At 39.2% G+C, this 22500-nt stretch overlaps 2 protein-coding genes and 1 long non-coding RNA gene across 4 annotated transcripts in view; 2 read left to right on the top strand and 1 right to left on the bottom strand.

The window, feature by feature from the left end:
* Nucleotides 1-14509, top strand: part of LOC137980028 (uncharacterized) — a 44258-nt gene extending 29749 nt beyond the window's left edge. For both annotated transcript variants that reach the window (XM_068827351.1, XM_068827350.1), the window contains exons 16-32: nucleotides 238-304; nucleotides 752-978; nucleotides 1313-1369; nucleotides 1473-1539; nucleotides 2132-2343; nucleotides 3516-3572; nucleotides 4122-4194; nucleotides 5432-5573; nucleotides 6596-6810; nucleotides 7738-7922; nucleotides 9214-9312; nucleotides 10185-10409; nucleotides 10891-11105; nucleotides 11273-11313; nucleotides 11431-11527; nucleotides 12645-12916; nucleotides 13803-14509. In XM_068827351.1, the coding sequence (XP_068683452.1) occupies nucleotides 238-304; nucleotides 752-978; nucleotides 1313-1369; nucleotides 1473-1539; nucleotides 2132-2343; nucleotides 3516-3572; nucleotides 4122-4194; nucleotides 5432-5573; nucleotides 6596-6810; nucleotides 7738-7922; nucleotides 9214-9312; nucleotides 10185-10409; nucleotides 10891-11105; nucleotides 11273-11313; nucleotides 11431-11527; nucleotides 12645-12916; nucleotides 13803-13819 (2268 nt within the window). In that variant the 3' untranslated portion in view covers nucleotides 13820-14509. The remainder of the gene's footprint in view (nucleotides 1-237; nucleotides 305-751; nucleotides 979-1312; nucleotides 1370-1472; nucleotides 1540-2131; nucleotides 2344-3515; nucleotides 3573-4121; nucleotides 4195-5431; nucleotides 5574-6595; nucleotides 6811-7737; nucleotides 7923-9213; nucleotides 9313-10184; nucleotides 10410-10890; nucleotides 11106-11272; nucleotides 11314-11430; nucleotides 11528-12644; nucleotides 12917-13802) is intronic.
* Nucleotides 14510-15307: 798 nt separating this feature from the next.
* LOC137979991 (uncharacterized) lies at nucleotides 15308-17792 on the top strand. The gene is made up of 3 exons (XR_011118424.1): nucleotides 15308-15552; nucleotides 16079-16137; nucleotides 17135-17792. It is a non-coding gene; the product is annotated as an uncharacterized lncRNA (long non-coding RNA).
* Nucleotides 17793-22247: 4455 nt separating this feature from the next.
* The window catches only part of LOC137979713 (adenylate cyclase type 10-like), a 65283-nt gene continuing 65030 nt past the window's right edge, over nucleotides 22248-22500 (bottom strand). Inside the window, exon 31 of the mRNA XM_068827031.1 lies at nucleotides 22248-22500. This exon is cut by the window's right edge and continues 247 nt beyond it. Coding sequence (XP_068683132.1) covers nucleotides 22472-22500 — 29 coding nt within the window. The 3' untranslated portion in view covers nucleotides 22248-22471.

The following is a 22500-nucleotide window of genomic DNA, read 5'->3' as shown; positions in this document are numbered from 1 at the left end:
CTTACATGACACGTTTTCCCTTTCTTTTTTTGGGAACAGGGTCCTTTTTGCATTCTCTTCATCCAATAGCATAATTATAAGGTTTGCTGACGGTTAGGTAATCAGTAACCGACGCTGTTGACAGGATGACTGTCTCTAAATGTGCCTAACGTAGTCCCGAATGAAGCTTTTACCTCAAAACGTCTAACTTAAAATTTCTGGCACACTAAGAAGCTAACGTTTTGCAACTCGAACTAGGTGACACCTCAATACCAACATGACTGGGTCCACGGAACTACGGAGAGTATCAAGATAAATGCTCCGAGTAAGTAAAATGAAAAAGACATTGTAAGCAGTTATTTTGCCAATTTTCTTTAGCGAAACTTAGAGTTTCATTAAACTGTCCAATTTACTGTTAGAAGTGGGTTTCAAGTGTTATCCCTTGCAAAATGAAGGCAATCCATTATTGCTAAACACTAGATGAATTTTAAATCAATTGTGACTGCTTTTGATGGTGGTTTTCTTTCCATGCAACTTTGTCCATCAGCTGTTGCTAAATATATTTTCCCTTGTTGTTTAAGTTTTCTTCGTGTTTGCCTCACATGCAGTCACGTGGTTCGAGCGTGGCTTGAACCCAGTGCAATCGTATGCAAAGCGGATGCCTTTACCCGACTGGTTCGCGTCACTTTCACGCAAATCGTTTTACGTTTTCGTTTTGCAACTCCGGTTGAATTGCAGTAGTGACCATTAATGTTGCTTTTTACTTTTCAAGCGCCCGATAAAGACAGAATAAAAGTTAGGAATCTACGCACGAGGATATCTGTAGGAGAGAAGGAGAACTACACATATTCTCTCAACATTACCTGGAATCCTCCCTCCTTTCGACGTCGACTTGTTGGTCATTACGATCTATTTTACGAATTTTCCGGCTACCCAGATCATCAAGTTCATTGCTTTGGCGAATCTATGAAGAGCCCTGGCTGCAGAATAACCGCCATAGTAAGTAGAGGGTCAGTTTAATGCAGTTTTTTCAAATGTTTCAGCACTTTTTGTCGTAACGCAATGGAAGAATATTAATTTTGTGGCGACAAATATTGCACAAAAGTGCCCGGTGTAATGCACCCTTGTGAAAAAGTTTCTGGTCGGTTTTTTGTTTTTGCCATAGTTGTCGCGACTGAGGTTTCGCTTCTCCCTCATTTTCAAAGAATTATATCCTAGTGCATCAGTCCAACAACTTGAGTTCCCGCAACCGATGAACTACAATTTTCTGGGAAATTTAGCTCCGTTAGACAAACTAACGTGATAAGATAGAAGCAAACACTCTTTTTTGCAGATGAGTACTTTCTATCAAATATCAGGAATACTTCCACTCGAGCAAGTCAAAATAGCGGTGAGTACAACATTAAATTTTAGTGTTGGATTGACTTTCTATGTTAAGAGTGACACGGTTTGGGAGAGACTCTAACTAGTTACGTCATCTGACTCGTTACTAGGTAACACCCGTTTATATCGATAAATACATCCATGGAGAGCCGGAAGGAGCTGACGATATTGCACCTGGTAAGACGTTTGATTGCCACCTTACCTGAATGTGATCTAAGAATAGCCAAATCATCGACCTTTTCAATCTTCACTTACTAAAGCATTTCTCACTCAGTAACTATTACTTGAAAGAAACGTTTTGTTATAACTCAAGATTTTATTTTTAACTAAAAGCAGGTCAACACCACTGAGGAAACATTAAAAGATCGCAAGATCTCTTTGGACAAAGGGCGTTAAGCAATTTTAAAGTGGAAAGCGGGCGAACTTGGGATGAAAAGATATTTCTAAAACACTGTTGAGAAATGTCATATTAGCAAAGGAAACTTCGTTGTCTAGTATTTAGGAGTATTCTAACGTAATTTGGATGGTTAACATTCTTGATTCAGTCTAGAAGCCTTGAATCTTGTGAATGCAACGAGAGTAACATCCTGTGTCAAATTCCGAACAAAAGTAAGAAAGAGGTCAATTCAGTTATCCTCGAACTCAAGGCATTCTACTTATCAAGTTCGCTGATAAAACATGCGATTTTTTCGTTCAAAGAACACGTGTGTTTTTTTTTAATCGTTCTTCTTTTCATAAAATGTATCGAAAATATAAATTGTTTTTACAGCACCAAGAGAAGCACTATTAAGAGTTGTCGGGTTGAAACATGATGGCATATTACCCAGCATCAATGGCACCTTTCGTACTAGGGTGAGGTGGCAGAAGCCACTCTTCCCACACTGCGCCGTCGTGTACTACACCTATACGATAACGAAGAAAAGCGAAGAACTTGCGCAAGTACAGCGAAGAGCTATTGATCTGAACACTATGATTAGAACAGTAAGTGTGGTTTTTACGTTTCATCTTTGGCCAACGAAACTGCTTGATTAGAAATAGAAAGCACACTGCGGTGACAAACATGAGGATAAAGAAACGCATAACCGTGAAACAACTTTTAGTGACTTAACGTTTCGTATGTCACAACATACATCTTCAGAAGTAACCGTTAGCTAAAGAAGATGTATGTTGAGACATACGAAACGTTAAGTCACTAAAATTTAATTCAGTTATGCGTTTTTTCAACCTCATGTTTGTCACTGCAGTTTGCGTTCTATTTCTAATCAAGTCTGGTTTTTGTTTTAGTTATTTTGTGATCCCGCCCTTAGAAATCAATACGCTTGGAAAACATCACGAAATCCATCTATTAAGTGCCGAGGGGCTACGCTGAGAAAGTACTATGAGATAAGACTGCAAAGTCTTTGTTGGATCGGGCATGGCAGATACATGGACTCGCCGGATACTTTAGTCTTGATTATAAGAAAAGACTGTTGGATTTGAGCGGAAACGTTAACAAATATCCGCGGTTGTTCTTACTGCCTCTCTTGGCAGTGGAGCTTTCCCTTCTTGAGCAACATCATCAAATACCTTTCGCACAAACATTTTTTGCTTCTTTTCACGTAACTGCACCGTTGTAAAAAACCGGAGCCAGATTGTCCAGTTTGTGACAAACAACAGCCCACCTTAGTCACGACTACTTTCACCAACGATCTTACTCCATCAAGTTTTGAAATGACGTCTGGGTTAAAGTAAAGTAAAGCAAAGCGACGATATTTAACGTCGATAACTCGTAACGGTAATTAAACTGACAAACCTGGGGTCGACGGTGCGCTCATTTTACTCCCCACTCTCCATCGGTGCTCCGTTTTACGGGTATTTAAAGCTACTTAAGCAACACTGAAAGGAAAGAAGTCGAAACAAGGATGCGAGATCCGGAAATCGAACTTAGGACCTCTTGCACCAAGGCCAGTGGAAGAGGGTTCAAACTCTTCGCAGTTTTCCAGATAAAGTAGCCTGCGAACGCAAACGTATTTCCGGCGATCGCTATTTTTCGGGCAAGAGAAACGACCGCCGGAAATATGTCTGCGTTCGCAGGCTACATGCAGATCAAGAGGTTAAATGACGAATTAGTTGCTTCTCTATCAATAATTATCTCTTGCTTCCTTATTTCTCAGGAGTCTACAAATGTTACTATCGATGGTATTCCTTTAGATGAGGAGATAGTTTTTAAGGTACTTATCATTAGAAAGAGTATGTAAAGCTTCACTTTGATCTTTGTTGTATTAATAGAGAAAGAAAAGGAAAGGAACTCAAGTTATTCAAGTGTCTAGTCTTCTAGAGCTGGTGCACTAATTGGGGACACTTTCAACTGAAATCAACAAATTAACGCAAATTCAGTGTTGGTTTTTTGAGGAGAGGGGAAAATCGGAGTATCGGAGAAAACCTCTCGGAGCCCGGAGCAGAGTAGACAGAGAACAAACAAACTAATGTCATGCAACCCACACATGACACCGAACCTGGGAATCGAACTCGTGCCTCCTTGGTGTGAGGCGAGTGCTCTCACCACTACGCCAGCCTTGCACCCCTAATTTTTTTAAAAAGGCAATCCTATGTTTTCTGTTTCAAATACTATATTGTACTCTCAGGGTATTTCAGTGGTCCAGTTTATTTTGCATCCTGACGAGCCTCGCTTCCGACAATTTTCAAAATATTATTGCATTAATTTTGCTTGAGTTAAAGTCTTAGAAGCGACTAAGTTCAATTTTGCTTTTCTAATTCAGGTCAAGCCTGTGTTTGCAGTGGATATGGTGATAGGAAGTCAATCGAGGCTTTCAATTCTTAAGAAAGAACTGAGTAAGTTTGCTTATTTTTTTTATTATTCACTAGCATGAAATAAGCGCTTGTCAACACACTTAAGTGTTTTCGAGGAAATCGGGAATGCTGTTTGAAAGAAATATATGGACGATTTAGAGAGAAACGTTTTTAGTGGATGGATGGTTCTCATTTTTGCTTTCAGTATAAAAATCTAAGTGGCACAGTTGATCGTTGTCTTTGAATTCTTTCAAGTTTACAAAGAGACAAAAACAGCGCGGATTAAACCAGAAAATATGCGAAATGTCCTTGCGACGACTCAGTGCAATCAAGGGGATGGGATGTCTACAATTTCATCATGGACACTTTCAAAAGTCGGCACCGATCTTTCACCAACAACATTTTACATCCTAAGCCTGACATTGAAAGAAACGAATCTCTTCAATTGTGAACAATACTCGCATGATTCCTTCGATTAAGAAGTGCTTTGGTTAAAATATTTATGCAAAGGCGCCATATGTTTCCAGAGTCCGCCATATATATTCAGAATTTCTATTAAAGAGATGGACGTCCATTTTGATAAAAGTCACTCCTCTTCAAATTGAGTACCAGTTGTGCCAAAAAGTACAGGCCTTAAAATGTCCCTCTAACTGAAGTATTAAGACACTTCTTAGCCTTTATCGAAAATTAAACTTGTATCTCATTCTTCATGCATAAAATCCTCGAGCTGGAACTCTTTCCACGAGTCAGTGACGTCAAAATAGTTGTAAAGTTAAGCTTTGCTTTTGCCGTCAGCGGTAAACAGCAATCATCGGGCTGCTGTCTGGCATAAGGTGAAGGTAAAGTCGCGCCCGAGCCAATTAGGGGCCGTATGGCAAAAGCTTATACGCCGGTTTAATCGTAGCATATAACAAATGGGAGAATTATTACTCCCCCCCCCCCCCTCTGGATTGGATGCCTGTCCATCGCAGGGTTATCCCGCAGCAGTATATCGCTGTTATTTATACACCTGGGTAAAGAGACAGTGTGGAGTTAAGTCTCTTGTGTAAGGAAACAACACGATAGCGGAGCTAGGCCTCGAACCATGAAACCATAAGACCATGAAAATCCACCCCTCCCCCCCCCCCCCCAACCCCTTTTCCTCCCTTGATCTAAAATCATATATAGGTCTCATTCCCAAAAACACTAAACTTTATCTTTCTGCTAAAGTTGCGCTGAAAGTTTAGTATACCCGTTCACAGTGCTTTCACTAATAATTTCGCTAATCTTGTGCTTCCAGCATCACGCGAAGCAAACAGATCGTGGAGTCCTGGTGAGATAACTGGTGTTGTTTGTAGTTTACTGCTGATTGTGCTGATTATCATCAGTGTGATAATTTGGTGGCTCAGAAAGAAACAGGAAGACAAAGGCATTGTTTCGGGGTAAGACCCTACCGTTTAAAAGCAAGCTTTTAGCTCATTGTATTTAGAGCGGTTTTCAATTGAGTGTCGAAAGTAATCATCGAATTGCTTTGGTTTATGATTACTTCACTCATTGATTGGTTCAAAGTTCTCGCGCCACTTTTTCAATCAATCAAAAGTGAAACCAAAACCAATAGACCTAATCGGCTAACTCAATGTTGTACCCAATTCAAATCTCCCGGGATTAAGATTCTATGTGAATTGTATTTGCATGATAATGATGTAGTATTCATATTTAAATGATATGGAGATACCTGAAACAAAACGTTTTATTCCCATGCAAAGGATTTGAATTGGGTACAACATTGAGTTAGCCGATTAGGTCTATCGTGGCTCGCGCGGGCACATTTTCCCGCGCTTTGTGTCGGCTACATGTAATTACTTTGAGTTTTGATTGGCTTACCGGATTATCTCTGTCCTTTTTGATTGGCCAAAGTAATTACTTTGGTTCTACGACACCCGATCGAAACTCACTGTATTTTCCGTAGTATTGTAATTAGCTTCACAACTGAGATAAGCCTCATCTATATATGTCCAACACTCTTGCAACAATTTTATTTTAAACCTTCTGAAATGTACATTTTTTCTTTTGTTTTTAAACACAAATCTCAATGGGGAGGTGGGTAAGGATCTCATCGCTAACGAGCGGACGAGAGGAGAAAACACTTGTGTCATACATGGGTCTTCTCCCATGATAATTGCTTTTCAATCTAAATTTATCCTGACGTCATGATGAGAGGCGATTTTAAGGTAGACACCTGATTGCGTGCGACCATGGGGCACGACACCAAAATATGCTCATGGCCCCAACATGCAACAGGGTCGGCATACTAACTGGAAAAGCAGAGATTTAATATTAAGTGGAATATCCTTTGCTTTTTGTTTCTTTCGCCAGCAGTGTGTAGGGGCAAGACACCTTTTCAAACTGGCACGAATTGAAGATAGAGCGATGTTTAAACTCTTGCTTTGTTTGTTTTCTGCAGCCCAAACGCTCTCATGATAGACCACTGGGAAGTGGATACAAATCTTGTGACCTTGGAAGCGGAGGTTGACGAGGGTGCCTTTGGTAAAGTATACAGAGGAACCCTGAGGAAACTTCCAGAACACGTACAACACCATCTGTTTTTGCCATCCAAGGAAAAAAAAAGATTTATTGACGGAAGTGAAGTGTTTACTGTAGCAGTCAAGATGATGCATAGTGAGTAAAAGCCTTTCAACTCGTGACAGAGATATACCGGTTTCTCTTCGGTTGTTGTAGATACCACGAAGTGGATTTTCTCTGTTTTCTAGACCAGCGACTGCCTGGCGCGCGCATACTTGTTCATGAGCTTTGTGGGGCATTTAATATTTCATATTGGTCGTAAAAAGTAGCTGACGTCGTCCTCAATGTTGTGGTTCGGCCGATCTTGGATCAGTTCGAAAAGTGCACCATATTTGAATTTAAATTGGAAAAGCCCTGATATAAATGGTGTCTGCACCAACCAAGGAAAAACGCACTCCAAGACCTTTCTACTGTGCGATTTGTAAATTCACAGCTGGAATGGTTTTACTTTGCATCTTGACACTTTCCTAACCTTAACCCTAAACCTTTCCCATACAAATCCTTATAAATTCTTTCAACTGTAACAACACCAGTTTAAACGATGTACTTACGAAAATCTGCATAGAGGCACATTTTGAGCTGCTTTTTCTTTATGGAAATATAATTTCATGAAATCAGCAGAATCATCGTGTTTATAAAAAAAAAAGGTCACGTGACAAATTGTTGCAAAAGGCCTATTCAAATAGGAAAAGCCCAGATATAAATCGTGTCCGCACCAACCAAAGAAAAATGCATTCCAAGACTTTTCTATTTAACGATTTGTAAATTCTCAGCTAGAGTAGTTTTATGTTGCACCTTGACACTTTCCCTCCGAGGTTCGCGTATTTGCCATTTTGCAGCACGAAGTGCTTGCACAGGCGCGAATGCCGAGAGATACATCTTTCGGGCACCAACTCAATTTATGCCTGAACTCGCTTTTTCAGCGGATTCTCTCAAAGTCAAGAGTCTCTTTGACCCTCTACGGATGAGAGGTATTTAGTAAACGTGCAGAGTTACTTTAAATGTCATTCTTCTTTTTCTTAGATTGTTTGGACTCCGACCAGCGACGTGAATTCCTTGAGGAAATGCAGCTGATGAAAAGTGTTGGATCACACAAGAACATAGTTACCTTAATCGGTTGCTGCACTGTAAAAGAGCCTATGTTTTTATTGACCGAATTCGTTCCGTATGGTAGTCTTCTGAAGTATCTCAGAAAACATAGAGGACAGGTATTCATCTCAGTTAACTGCATTGAGAATTTATTTCTAGTAAAATTTCTCCTGGAAGTAATTGAACATGAAGTAATCTTTTTAGCCCGGATGTAGTTGGTTTAGGGGACACTGAAGGGCCTTCTCGACTTTAGATACTCATTTTGGCAGTCTTTCTAGAAATTGGTACAAAGTAATGGCATTTTAAGATCAAAGAGTCAAACGTCTGAGGTGCAGAGATGGCGCAGTGGTGACAGCACTCGCCTCCCACCAATGTGGCCCGGGTTCGATTCCAAGATCCGGCGTCATATGTTGGTTGAGTCTGTTGGTTCTCTACTCTGCACCGAGAGGTTTTTTCCGGGTGCTCCTGTTTCCCCTCTCCCCTTAATTTCAGTTTACAGTGTCCCCTATAAGTGCTCCAGTGCTAGAACGACTAGACACTTAAATTATACAAGTTCCCTTCCTTTCCTTTCCTTTCCTTAGTTCCCTTCCTTTCTAACTTTTTATTCCCGCCCCCATGTCGACACCACTGAAAAAAACCTGACCGACTGAGGGTTAAAGCCTTTGTTCATACGTCCAACGCAAACGGAAGCACAGTGAAAGACGCACGAGCAAGGATTATCTCAAGATGGCGGACGAAGTACATGTGTTGGCGTTGATGTTTTTTCTCCTACTTGGTCTTCGGAAGGCGTCAAATACAGACGAAAAATAGTCTACGATCCAAAACGTACGAGAAAGATCTCGAAAAAGACAATTTCAGGGAGTTTCCCATAATTTAGGAAGATATTTGCTGCTTGGCTATCGAGAGTATTACTTCCGGATATTAATTGTATTTTCCCGCGCATTAAACGCCGGAAAGGACAGGATTCGGATAACTTTTCATTCGGCGCGAGACCCAATTTGAGTAAAGCTGCCATCTTGGTTTCAACCGAAGAGTCGCGGAACAAGTATTTGCGTTGCATTGCACCGGTTCACACATGAGAAATGCAGACTCAAGGGCAAGAATTCTCCAAATCTTTCGTCGGCGTTTTCGCTTGCGTTTGCGCTTGCGTCGCACGTGTGAATCTTAAAAAGATGTTTCATTCAAGGGAAACAAACACCAAACTCGTAACAGTTAACAGTACAATTTAAAACCATCTTCATTATTCAGTTGCTGGCGTTCAACATTTGGAAACGATAAATAGGTCCATTCAAGCATCTTTCTATTTTTTTTTTAATTTACTGAGGCTCATGACATGTAATAATCACGTAACTATTGGTGCTGCTCTCAGAATAATAATTGTGTCAACCTTTGTGTTTTAATTCACAATAGGTAAAGGAAAATATTGGAGATTACTGCCACGGACCTTTTCGCTCCACATACTGTGAAACGTACTTTACAAACAATAACACAACAGGAATATCTGTGAAGGTAAATTATTGCCTAAGTGGCCTGGTCATGCAATTGGATCCATCATCTTTCAAATTAGAGGGTCAAGTTGGGGTTTTGGGAAGAAGTAGAACATGGCTAATTTGAACTTGGGAACAGGGGATCAAAGACAAAATATCTCTTAGGGGACTAGGGAACATAAACCAATTTTGGGATTAAAAAGCTGAGAACAAGTTTGGAAGTAATTTCGGGAACAAGGGAACACATTTTGTCAAGCAAATTTCTGGGACCCTTTCTGGGAGGCTCTTAAATTAGTCTACTAATTAGTAGAAAGTATGCGGATCAATTACATTCGTTGTGCCCTGAAATGACTTTTGCTACGGATTTTTTTTCTTGTAACGTGAGTTCAAAGATAACTACGGAACGAAAAGGTAGCTGTAGATTTATGTCCAAAAGTCGGGTGCATCACCAAATAAATGTTTTCAGTATTAGTAATTAACAGTGCACTTTTAAAACCTCAACTACCAGCAAATGATTTGATAGTTAAGCAATTGTTGTTGCAAGAGAAAAAACAGCTTTGACATTATTTTGTCATCTCAAATATCTGGTACATTAGATTTACAATGTATTCAATTTTCAGGATTTGTCCTTAATGTGATGCAAACTCGCTTGTAATTTTTGTTGAATGTGATTAACAGATTTAACTAGATGAGCCGGAATGAATGAATTTTTGTCAAACGTCTGTTTGCATTTTCCTTGCTCTGTAATCACCGAAGTACGGCATCACAATATTCATGTAATGTACTGGAAACATCGATTATCCCACACTCCAAATAGTTCTTTCATTCGTCAATTAATATCTGTGAGTGAACTAGGAGGTGAGGCAATCTTAAACATGCCTTCTTTCCCATCAGGCAACTAAAACTGATCGCATTTACCTCAATTTACCGGAGATGTCAAACAGTGATAATGGTGCCATTCAGCTGTTGTCCTACAATAGTTCTTCCACACCAGATGACCAGGGAAGGGGCGGGCTGGAAAATACAGGTCTTGAGATTGGGGAAGAAAGAGAAGCAAGTGAAGATGTTTTGACTCCTGGAGACTTAATGGCATTCGCTTGGCAAATAAGTCAAGGAATGGTAAGATGAGCTAAACTGAGATAAACAAAGCCGACTAATAGAAAGCATAAGTGGATAACACACGTCGTTCTCCCCACACGAATCCTTCCAATTTTGAGTTAGCTGTAAAAATAACTCCCCCCTTCCATTTTGAGAAGTAAGTCTGAAAATTCGCCAGTTTGCTGGGTAATTTGTTAGGAGTCTTTATTTTCGGGCCAAAATGTACCGTAAGCAGGTTTAGTATTTTCCTGTAGAAAGCCACAAAATGTCCACATCATTCTGCGGTTTCTCAACTTATGGATTGGATATCGTTTTACACAAAAGAAAGTTGTTTGAATTACATGGTAACCAATAAACTGGCGACTGTTTCTCTCTTTTAAGCCATGAAACATGCATTGTTCGCTCGACTTGCAAAAAAAGAGACTTGTTTTATTCAGGCTGAATTAAAATACTTATCCTTACCTGCCTTCACTGCTCTCAACTCATCCTCTTTTACTGATAGGAATATCTAGCAAGAAAAGGCTTTGTACATCGCGATTTAGCTGCAAGGAACGTTCTTGTTGGTGAAAATAAAATCGCGAAGGTTGCGGACTTTGGACTTACACGTCATGTGTACGACCAGGGAGTCTATCAGGCAAAACGAAACAGGAAACTTCCCTTAAAATGGATGTCAATTGAAGCCATCTTTGATCAAACATTTACAACACAGAGTGACGTGTAAGTAGTAGACGTTTAATTAGTAACGTTTCTCGTTGAATTAGAAACGATTTGCATTTGAGGATCTATCGTAACAAAATGGGTTTGCCTACGTAACTCAGTTATAATTACAGAGTATGTCATTCACCTCATGTTGCTGAAAACGTTTTCGTTTTGCGTTCTTGCAGATGGGCCTTTGGAGTTGTCTTATGGGAGCTTGTCACACTTGGTATCTTGACTCTACCTTGCATATCTTAACTTTTAAAGTGCTTTTTTGATCCCCAAACCATAGTGGGAGCCTAATTGGAATATGCATAATAACACTTTGTATCTCATTTGATATCAGGAGGGACGCCCTATCCAGCAATGGACAACAGGGAATTACTGGGACTGCTAAAGGAAGGGTATCGAATGGAAAAACCTGACACCTGTAATGATGAGATGTAAGCATACTATGTTATCATGATATAAAGCAAGGATAGAACCACAAATGGGTTGTACTGAACGTTCCAAATCTAGGACAAAGAAATGACTTTAGCCAAGAAAAATTGGTATATCTTGGCCCAAAACCCGGAGTAGGCGAATCCACAATTTCTTGTGAAATCGAAAGCCACACTGAATGTCCAGCAGCTGCCATTATACAATGCCAGATAAATTCTTATGACGTCATGCTTAATAGTCGTAGACGTCTCGGGAAACATACCTCCGATCAAGAGAAAATGAGGGGACAGAGAGGGAGGCTCAAGGCGTTGGCCGGGATATGTTATGTCCACGAAAGTTATTTTTAGACGAGCGGAAGCCTTTGTTCTAGCGGAAGTCTGTCTTCTGAGACGTCCGCATGCAGTCTTGCCTCGCTCTCAGGTTCTTAGTGAAAAGAGAAAAAGATAGCGCGCGTGGAAGGCTGATGAATATATATTTTCTTTCAAACATCGGACCGAGGTTGGCCTGCATGCGGACGTCTCGGAAGACTTCCGCTCGTCTAAAAATAACTTTCGTGGACATGACATATCCCAAGGGCTGGACCGGGAGCCTCCTTCTCTGTCCCCTCATTTTCTCTTGCTCCGATCTAAAAATTACTTTTGTGAAATTTACATTTCCTACCCAATGCCCCTACATTCCCTCTCTCTCCCTCATTTTTCAATTGCTCTCGGCCCATTAAAACACAAAACAAACCGGGCCTTGCAACAGAGTTGGGGCATCAGCTGGTGTTAGGCAAGGAAAAACTATTCTGTTTGGTTTTTCCATGCCTTCCTTGATGATAAATGTGGAACAAGCACTGCATTGTAATAATGTCCAAGGAAGGAACTGTCTGAAATTAGCAATTTTCTTTATTTTCTTTAAAACGATATTCCGTCTTTTCACATCATAGTTTCCCTCTTAACATTGTTATATTAAGGCTTAAGGAATAAAGCAGCAGAAATACAAATAAGTACAACTACCCCTTTTTACTCGTGTACTGCCTTGGTCAGCTGTCTGTGTAAGTACCTTTATTTGTTACTAAAAAAACCTCAGTCCACCTTCAAAGTAACACACTCACGTTGCAAGCGTACTCTTCTGCAGTTATGAAATGATGACTGACTGCTGGAAACAATCTCCTGAACGTCGCCCAACGTTTACTGAGTTACGAGAGAGCCTGGAGACGATGATGCAGAAGGACAATCCATATTTGGATCTGAGTGCAGTGGACGAGTCAAAAGAGTATTACAACGCGCCATCATTTCACAGTCTAACGGAGGAATCAAGTGACGAGGATACCATTGTCAATATACAATTTGAGGACGGCTTCGAAAAGGAGAATGATACCAGGACAACGGTGGAACCGGATGTTCAAGGTAGTTTAAGCAACAAAAACAAAAACAAAACAAAAACATTTCGACATCAATATGCCTTGTGCAAAACACCATACAAGGGTCTGAAAGGATAAAAATCGACATTTTTTTGCACTCGAATTAGGAGTTGAATGAGAATAAATAGATTTAGCCAAGCCTAAAAGCGGAGTTCCCGTGATAATAGACCTTATTCATAAATGGCAGTCACATTTATAATTCTTTTGTCCACGTGCAAATTAGCCTACCAAGCCTCATTTTAAAGCAAGACTTCTTTTCAATTCACTGTATGGTATCGAGGCTTAGTAGGCTAATTTGCACTTCGACAAAGAATTATAAATTGACCGCCATTTATGAATAAGGTCTATTATTATGACAAAAAGTTTACCTGGCTTGAGCCTGCGATCCAATCGAAAACCATTCCCTGGTCAGCGGCCAACTTAAAATAAAACAGCTCACCTCGAAGGCCTAAACTTGAACCCCTGATATGGTCATGTGATACTGGTTAGCTGATACCTTTTTTTCACAGGTGTCAATAGGCTATTTCCGAGTTCATGTCTGCCTCCTCCTCAATGCGCGTCTAAGTGCGAAGTTTTTGTGATGGTAATTAGTTCTACTTTACATATGAATGAAAACTAATTTTCACAACAAAAACTTCGCACTCATACTCGCTTTGAGAAGGAGACAGACATGAACTCGGAAATGGCCTATTAGCTATTACCAAGGTTTTTTTTCTTTAAAACACCAAAAAGAATGCATTGCATACTTCAGTCGCATGTGATAGTTTTCAAACAAATCTAAAACTTGCCTTTGTGGCTGTTTCAAGTCCCGTGCAAACAGCTCTACTCTTTTTATTCTTTTTTCTTATCGTATATCGTGGTTTTTATTGCAGAAGGGGTGGCCTTGTAACACAAGGAACCACGAACCTTGGATCCAGTTCGAAAAATAGATTGATAGATGAAATAAATGCCAGAGACGAACAGCCAGATTTGAAAGAACACCAAGACATCGACGATGTGAGGATAGACCTCAGATGAGCTACAGATGATCTTCCATAGGTCAGGAAGACGTGGGCCGGCTGACCTTTTAGTATCGTCAAGGAAGCCAACTGATTTGACACACAAAAAAAACAATTTAAAGACTTATCAGCAAATCGATTTTTGTATGTTGATTTAAGGACGGTGCCTACTAATTCAAAGGTATTTTTGCCCCGGTTTGTGATTATGTGGGGAATGTAGATCTTAACAAGTGTTATTGAAATCAAAAAGAAAGGTGGGGGTAACCACACATTTTTCAAAGATAAGTCATGAACAATATTTGTAAAAAGCTTTCAAATACAAAAGCATGTATGGCGTTCTTTCTCAAATTGAAGCTTAATTATCTCTGAAAAATACATGGTTACCCCCAATTTTCTTTTTGGATACCAATAGTACTTACTAAGATCTACTTTCTCTGCATAATTTTAAAATATTCCTGTATTAGTATGCATCACCGATAGGAAATCCGAGTATCTCGAGATGCGCAGAACGTATGCGCAATAGCAATAGTAGGCACCGCCCTTAAGTTCTATGTATCTATAGAATAAAAAAGACAACTTGATCGATGACTCCTTGATGTTTGTGTACAATGAAGTCACAAAAAAACGGATTCTTTGTATGTTGGTGAAATGTCCTAATGTAAAATTCAACTGTTGTAATATCTGATGACAGCGTTTTTTTTTTAACTGACTGCCGAGAATAATTTTGCATTTGCCTTGGGGTTGCAGTTTTCGATTGGTAATTGGGTCATTAATCTTTTTCCTAATTTTCCGCCAATCAGAGGTATTAGGGTAGATCAATCGGGACTTGCTCTCAGTTGTCTACGTGTCACTGCTCTGCAGTTTGATTTGCTCGTCATTCTGAATGTTTCAATTGGCCAAATTCTTTGCTTCAGCATTTCAATGTGAAAGGCTCGGTCTGTCAAATCTATAAATCCAAAATCTTTTCCTGGAGATATCGTTTTCTCAAACCTTCTGTCAAGAACATTCTGCCCGTCAGGAATTGGGCTTCTTGGCATATCAATGAAAAATGCCCCGTTTATGTCGCCTGTGCATAAACTAAACAAGACAAAGACCTGGTTGGACATGAATCCAAACATAATCATGGCATTGAACAAATTCACTCAAATTGTAATAACAGTTGTTCGCTTCTGGATCCCGTTTCCCGGAGGGGCCCGTTTCTGGAAAGTCCCGAAACTTTACCGTCCATTTTCGGGTGTCACAATTCTCAAGAACGAAGAGGATTTAAGACGAGTTTTTTTGAACTTCGAGCATTGCGCGGCCAAAAATACCATAATAATCTTTTGCCGCCAGTCAAGTTTAGTTGGAATCACGTGTGTTTCGCGCCAGGGAATATTTTGATGGCCGCAGTAATCATTTCGACTCACAAAAAGTCCTGTTCCCTGGCTCATTTCTAACCTTTGTCGGAAGGATATGAAGCATTTTGTGGTAGAAAAACCCCTAGGATGCAAATGGGAGATTTGCTTCAGTAGACTTGCCATGAGATGCGAACAATGCCGGCCGTTTGTCACAGAGGTTATGGCTGATTCTGACGGTTTGAGACGGTTTACTGTCGATACTATCTTGCCAAATCAATTCATTAAAGGTATGTAATTGTTTTACTTCTATAACCTAAGTTATTTCAATAACAATTGATACTTTAAAACTCTGAAATCTCTTTGAAAGGCTGTGTTAAAGCACAATTAGCGTAAGGGTCGAGCGTTAAGCCGGTCGAGCTCAACTTGCGTTCTCCAATTCATTGAGCGTGATTTTCCCTTGAGAAAAAAAAGCTCAAACGAGATTATTTGTGAACTTTATGAAACTGCCAACATTTCAAAATGAAGGTTTTGACTTCACCTGTTCTGTTGAAACCGTAGTTTTGTTAGTTGTTTCAGCGTAAACGGAATATACATCTTTGAGTTTTTATGCGTTTGGGAATTGAAAATAAGATACACCGTTGTGCGAAACCCATATTACTTACCTCGTTCTTGTCAGGCTACGCTGCAAAAATGTTGTTGTACCAAGGATTGCACGTCTTAATTGAAAGTTTCTAGATGTTCTACACTTGATTTGAGCATTATTTGCTTTAAATGTATTTGAACCGGTTGTCTGATCTCGCCTCAAACTTGCAGGGTAGTGCATTTCTCAACTTTAAACATCGCCCTTTCAGGAAGAGATCTGCTTCCATTTGGTAAGTACTGGATTACTGATCATACTGTTATTTTGAACATCACCTCTGGTGCTTTCACTTTGCATAGTAAAATGCTTTTGAAATCATGAACTTTTCCAATCATCCGCGATTCCTTTGTGGCACATATAATTGGTTAACGAATTCTTTATGGCAGCACTGTTTATCCGCTTTGTTGTAAGTTCATTGTATAGTGTACCAGACATATGTCACTACAATACAGAACGTTAAAGTGCAAGCTTTTCAGTGCTACCTAAATAAATGTGGTTTTGTTTTGAACCAGTTGCGTAATTTTAGTTTGAAAATACAACACCTCAATTTGTTTACATAATTGACATTCGAAACCACTTGCGTTCGAGCTTCCTTCACGTGCGAGCGTTCTTCAGCCTGACGGTTGTACATTTCATATTTGGACAACAACATTCCTTGCCTTGTACATTATTTTTGGAAAGTTCACATCATTTCCAAGAATTTTTATTGCTCAAAAAAGTGAAGGTGATGCCAAAAAACTTAAGTTAGACTGCTGGCGTGTGGAAAGAGCAAAGCTGTTGAAATGTCCTGTTGGATGGTGTTGGAAGATGTACCACTGTAGCAAAAATATGTTCGTTCTGAATTTTCTTGTACCGGAAACAGTCATATATTATTTGTTAACGTCTTTGCTTTGCTCATTAATCCTGGAGTTATGTCTGGTTTACATTGGTTCCTCAGCATTTCACCTAAACGAGTTAGCAGCTTATCTACCACGATAAAATACTCCGCGCCAAGTTTTGTGCAAATCTTAGAGTCCTGCCTTCTCTGTCATTATTTTGAAATTTCCTGCAGACAAACCCTTAAAAATTGTACTAAAGCTTATAGGTCTAATCTCCAGTTGTTCACATTCCTGTTTACAATGTATATCTGTCATAAAAGGCAGACTTGTTTTGCTTAATTGAACCACAAAACAGGTTGATTTCCTCCTCCTAATAATTCACTTATCCATGATTTTTGTTTTCCATCACAGGGGCCACTTTTGTAAGATGAATACTCTTCACTGTCTAGATGATGGATAAATTCTAAGACAAAAGCAATGGTTTCTGGTGGAAGTTTATGACTATATTGGCGTCTTATTTTCGAAAGTGCTGCTCCTGGACCATACATCTTACTATAAAGTCTAGCTTTTGTTAATTCGTAGTCTGTGCATGATACTTCTTCTCCTCGACTGTTAGTAAACCTGAACATTTGCTTAATTTCCTTATTTGTGTATTGCTGTGCCACACAGTTCAACAGTTCAACCCATTTGGGACTTCCAGGTCTCTCTCTGGAGTAGCTGAGAGCTAAGCCCTCCATGATGTTAGCATTTGCATTCACTTTTTCCTGAATGGAATTTGAAAGAAGTGAAGACAATGGCTTGCTCCTTTTACCTTTTACTTCTAGTAAGAAACACCTCCTAGAGAGTGAGGTTCGCATGTTTACAATCATGTTTCCAAAACATTGCTAAAGCCAGTATGCGTGCAAAGTACTGATAGAGGTGAAAAATATTGTGATCTTATTTTTTTATTATCAAAGGTAAAGGAAAAATGTCCTGACGTTGAATTAGTCAGTAATAATTACTGACTCTGATCTGATTATTAGAATGCAAAAAGAGTACTCTTTATAGCCTGGATTAGTTTTCTATTTTAGGGAATGATACAGTACAAACTCACATATAAGAACCTAGTACAGGCTGAAATTTGGCATTTTAAAAATACCCAAAAATATAAGAACCTGCAGAGCCTGGCAAAGAAAAAGAGGTACTTTTACAAAAAAATCACCCTAGAGAAAACTCCTGTTATAGACCTAATCGGCTAACTCAATGTTGTACCCAATTCAAACCCTTTGGGAAAAAAACGTTTTGTTTCAGGTATTTCCATATCATTTAAATATGAATGGTACATTATCATGCAAATACAATAGACAAAGAATCTTAATCTCTGGAGATTTGAATTGGGTACAACATTGAGTTAGCCGATTAGGTCTATTGTGTATATGTTTTCTTTGATTGGCATTTTATTGGATTTTCTCTAGAAATATGTTTTCCATAAAGCTACAGTGCAATACTGTCTACATATCTTATGAATAAAATATAGAAATTTATTGTTGTTCCTCTGAGAAATAAGAACCTATTAAGAAACTACATGTAATCAGCCTGAATTATGAAAAAATAGCCTAAAATATTAGAACCTGCTCAGCCTGACCTCGAAAATTCTAGGTTCTTATGTGTGGGTCTTTACTGTATTTTGCAGGGTTACCAGTAGTAACTTTTACCCTGTTATACAAGCATGACAGTATGCCATGTTTTCAGTTTCGCGGGCTTGGGAGATCCTTGAATTGTGTTCAAGGCTGCTGCCTAAGAAAATTTTAAAGGGGTCCTCAGAGCTAAACGCTGAGAACTTAGGAGCCCAACATATGAAGCGAAAGGTGTTGCTAAGAAAAATTAAGGTGCCCAGAGCTATTCTTTGGGAGCCCCAGGCTACTGGGCTCCTGTTAGGCAACAGCCTTGGTGTTCATCTTTTCATTACCAATCCAAATAAACTGAAAAACCAACTAGTAAGGTAAAATATGTATGGTAGAATTTTACCATGCGAGTTAAAAGAAGGAAAGTTTACCCCATCAAATCGGCCTTCAAGAATTTCCTGGCAGATCTGTTCATTTGAGACACCCATGTTTTCAACTTCTGTTTTAAGTTCAGCCACTTTTTACCTTGCGCAGTTTTAAAGTTTGTTTCAAATCCTCCGCTGAGTTTGCTTTGACGTCAGTTCATATGACACTGGGGCACAACCAACTTGATGTTGAATAGAATTGTTTGCAGACAGGGGCTGTGGAACACTTTTGTTTACACTGGGTGACAGCCTGTGCAACCTTACATAACATGCACCACAGCATTAAACTGCTTATGAGGGCCACACAGCCAAACTTTTTTTTCCAAAAAAGTTTTCTTAGCTTCAGGGAACAAATCATCTACTGACTTTGGTGGACTTTGGTAGTGACTTTAAATGTTTTAGCTTGTACGGGGGAGTTGTGCATTTGGACGCTGAACATCAGAGGCGGATAGTGGCATTCCTACAGGCTTGACATTTTTCCTTTAACATCATTTATGGGACGAGATTCTTCCTTGTAGGTTTTTTACATATACTATAAGTAAGTACTGATGAAGACATTGTTTACAATCTCTGAGGCTCAGCTGGGACTAGTTTCTTTCTTTCTTTTTTTTTTCAATTCTTCACAAAGATCAAACCTTCAATAACTCTTTTTTTTTTTAACTTTGATATAAGCTAGACTTAACTCTAGTGAATTGGAAAATGAAACACTTGTGGCAAATTTTATGATAAATTCAACTCAACAATCGAAATTGAAAGTTGACAATTGAAGCTAAGCTGAACACAATCTTAATGTGTAATTTTAAAGGGGGAACTGAAAAGGAAACACTTAAACACTGGGGGTCTCACGAATCTTTTTACGGAAGAAGTGTGCGGGAGATAAGCTGAAAATCAACTCTAAAGGAACCTATCCACGAATACTCAATACCTTTCAAAAAAAAAAAAAAAGGACAAAATTACCTTTTGCAAGGTCTAGCGATAGAGTACACCGAGCTGTAACGACAACAGCAGTCCGAAAACGATCTGTAGGAAACCTCACTGAACCGTAACGCAAGTGACAGAAGCTGCTTCCACATCAACTTGACTACCTCTAACTCGAATATCAGATCACCGGTCACAGACAAGGCAATGACAAAAGAACTGTTCACACTATTTTAATAGAAGTATAATAAGAATTCATCCTAGGTTTGCAGTCTCAAGATAGTCCAAAAGCAAGTCTTGACACACTAATTCTAGACTGGATCTCTTATTAGCAGAGTCGGAGAAGAAAGATCTTTTCGAACAATTTGCGTACTGGTTATAACCTTGCAAGAAGGTTAAACTAAATACGATAAATTCACCGCTTCAAAACGTTTTTCAAAGCTTTACAGATCTTTCCGAAGTGACTGAATGAAATACCTGTGCAAAATGGTTGGCTAATCGCTTGCACTCAACACAACTTCTATGTGCTCTTCCACCGCGACACAATATGGCCGACGGTACAAGTCCTGATCTGAAAGTAAGATGCGCGCAAGCTCTTATGGGATTTTTGGCCGCTGGCGCGCTTTATTGCTCGATGTTCAAAAAAATCTCGTCTTAAGGAGGCTCGAAATAGTTTCTCCTTTTTTCAAACAAATAAACATATTTTGTTTTTAGATACAGTTAGGGTAATCACATCAAGACAAAATTTGGCCAGGGTTTTAAGTACCCATCATAGATTTTTCACATCACATTTTCCTCCAAAATACCGTTACCATGGCAACGATATAAGGCATTTCCTTCAGCCTTAAAATCAACATATGTTGTCTTTTTTGAAAAAACGGGACGGTGAAATCTTCCCATTCTGCGTTACCAGATAATGTTAGAAGCAATCTCTAAAATATTTAAAATTCAACAAAATCTGTAGGTCAGTTTTTCAGAAAAATAAGTTTTTTTGAAATGTGTCGCTAATTTCTTTTTTCACCTACAGATTTTTTTTAAATTTGAAAGACAAACGTTTGAAATTAATCTAAGCTAACATGCAAAAAATGAAAAAAATTCACCGTCCCGAAGCAGAGATATAAGCGAGTAAAGTTGCAAAATCAGGAAAAATGAGGGGGTTACAAGATCGGCATTTACGCATGCGTCACTCGCTCATTCGAGTGCACGCGCGAGTAAAGCTACAGGCCAACACAAACGGATTTAAGTGACCATGAAACCGTTTGTGTACAATTTTCGTTGTTTTCGTGAATAGGAGATGTCTATATATATTCCATATGTATAGGAATTAGAAGAAAGGTGAGCGAAACTGGCGGTATTTGTTTATTTCTGGTGACCCACTTTGAATCGTGAGCTGACGCGAGCAGCTTTTAGAATTGCGTGTGTGGCTTACGCGCGCGCGCTCAGCTGAAAACCCTTTCGAGCCTCCTTAAGTCGTCAAACTTCATAGCTAGTTTGCTTTTTGTTATCTTGAAGACATGTTAAAAGATGGGCTTTGCTCAACAAACAGTTGACATGTTCAAAAATGGCTTTTCGGGCCCGAAAAGCTTTCGGAACCTTTGAGAAACGGGCCCCAGAAAGCCATTTATAAGACTGACTTCCACTTTTTTTGGTAAGTGGTCTTTTGTCATTTTTTTCAAGGTAACAAAAGTAAAATGTTTGTATAGTTTAATGGCTTAAAATCTCTCCGTTCTCACTGGTACAGAGGAATTGTGATAACCGAAAGAGGCCGGAAATGAATTTCTGACCAGCTCCATCGTTCCTTTAAACTTTCATTTCCATGCAAAGTGTACCAATTCCACTCAGTTTAATCAAGGATATATTTTTTCAACCTTAATACGCATTAGTCTCTGTTCGTCGAAAAAATGGATAATATGCAAACATACAAAGAAATTGCAAACATCTCTTTCAGTCTGGATCGAATTCACGGTCATACATTTTACGAAACGTGGAGATCTTTCTCATGGTAAAATCTCGTTACAAGAAATCTCCAGTAGAATAGAAAAAGCAAAACACGATTCATTACTTTAGAGTTCGAGTTTTGGTTTCTCATGCATAAACCTTGGTTCCCAGGATCTTGTTCGTCACTATGTCGAGCAGCTACATCGTAAAGCTAGAGGACTTTGGGAACAAGGTTGTTGCATGTATGCGCCAACAAGATATTTTGTAGATGGGTGATCTGCAAAATGTTTCATCACTCGTGATATAGTAATGTAATTTTGTGTAAAACAAGTGGGAATCGATGCTGAATCGTGTGGGAGACTCGGTCGAGAGAAGTATGTCAGGCGGGGATATACTCCATTGTTCGGTCTTTAGCAGCTGTTGCTATGCCCATACCCTTCACTTTAACACCAAAGTAGTCAAGCGGCTGCTTACTGTATTCTCCCAGAAAGACAGATCCAATAGGAAAATTTGCGTCTATCTATGACCAAAACCAAGCCATCACAAAAAGTGATAAGGAAAAAATACACGTTGATTACCGAATAAAATCACTTTATTGATTTCATATAATTGTAAAATAATAACAGCATTTAAAGAAAAAGAAAATTGCTGTTTCTCATATAGCGATATCTTGCACACAAATTCAACACTTGCTCTTATGAGAAAAAAAAAAGCTGAAATGCACACCTTTTAAGAGTAGACTTTTAAAGTGTTTTTCTGCATAGAGAAGGTTCATCGACACAACCTTTTTCAATTGATACACAAAAACTTTGTTTGTTGTCACATTATGAGGTGTAGACTTGGTCAATGTCGTAGAGCTGCATTTACATCAGACGTGGTTTCGGCAAAGTAA

The sequence above is a fragment of the Montipora foliosa genome, chromosome 12 (assembly GCF_036669935.1).
Source record: "Montipora foliosa isolate CH-2021 chromosome 12, ASM3666993v2, whole genome shotgun sequence".
In the NCBI taxonomy this organism is placed as follows: Eukaryota; Metazoa; Cnidaria; class Anthozoa; order Scleractinia; family Acroporidae; genus Montipora; species Montipora foliosa.
Note: the sequence above shows the minus strand (reverse complement) of the source record. Positions and strands in the feature narration are given on the sequence as shown.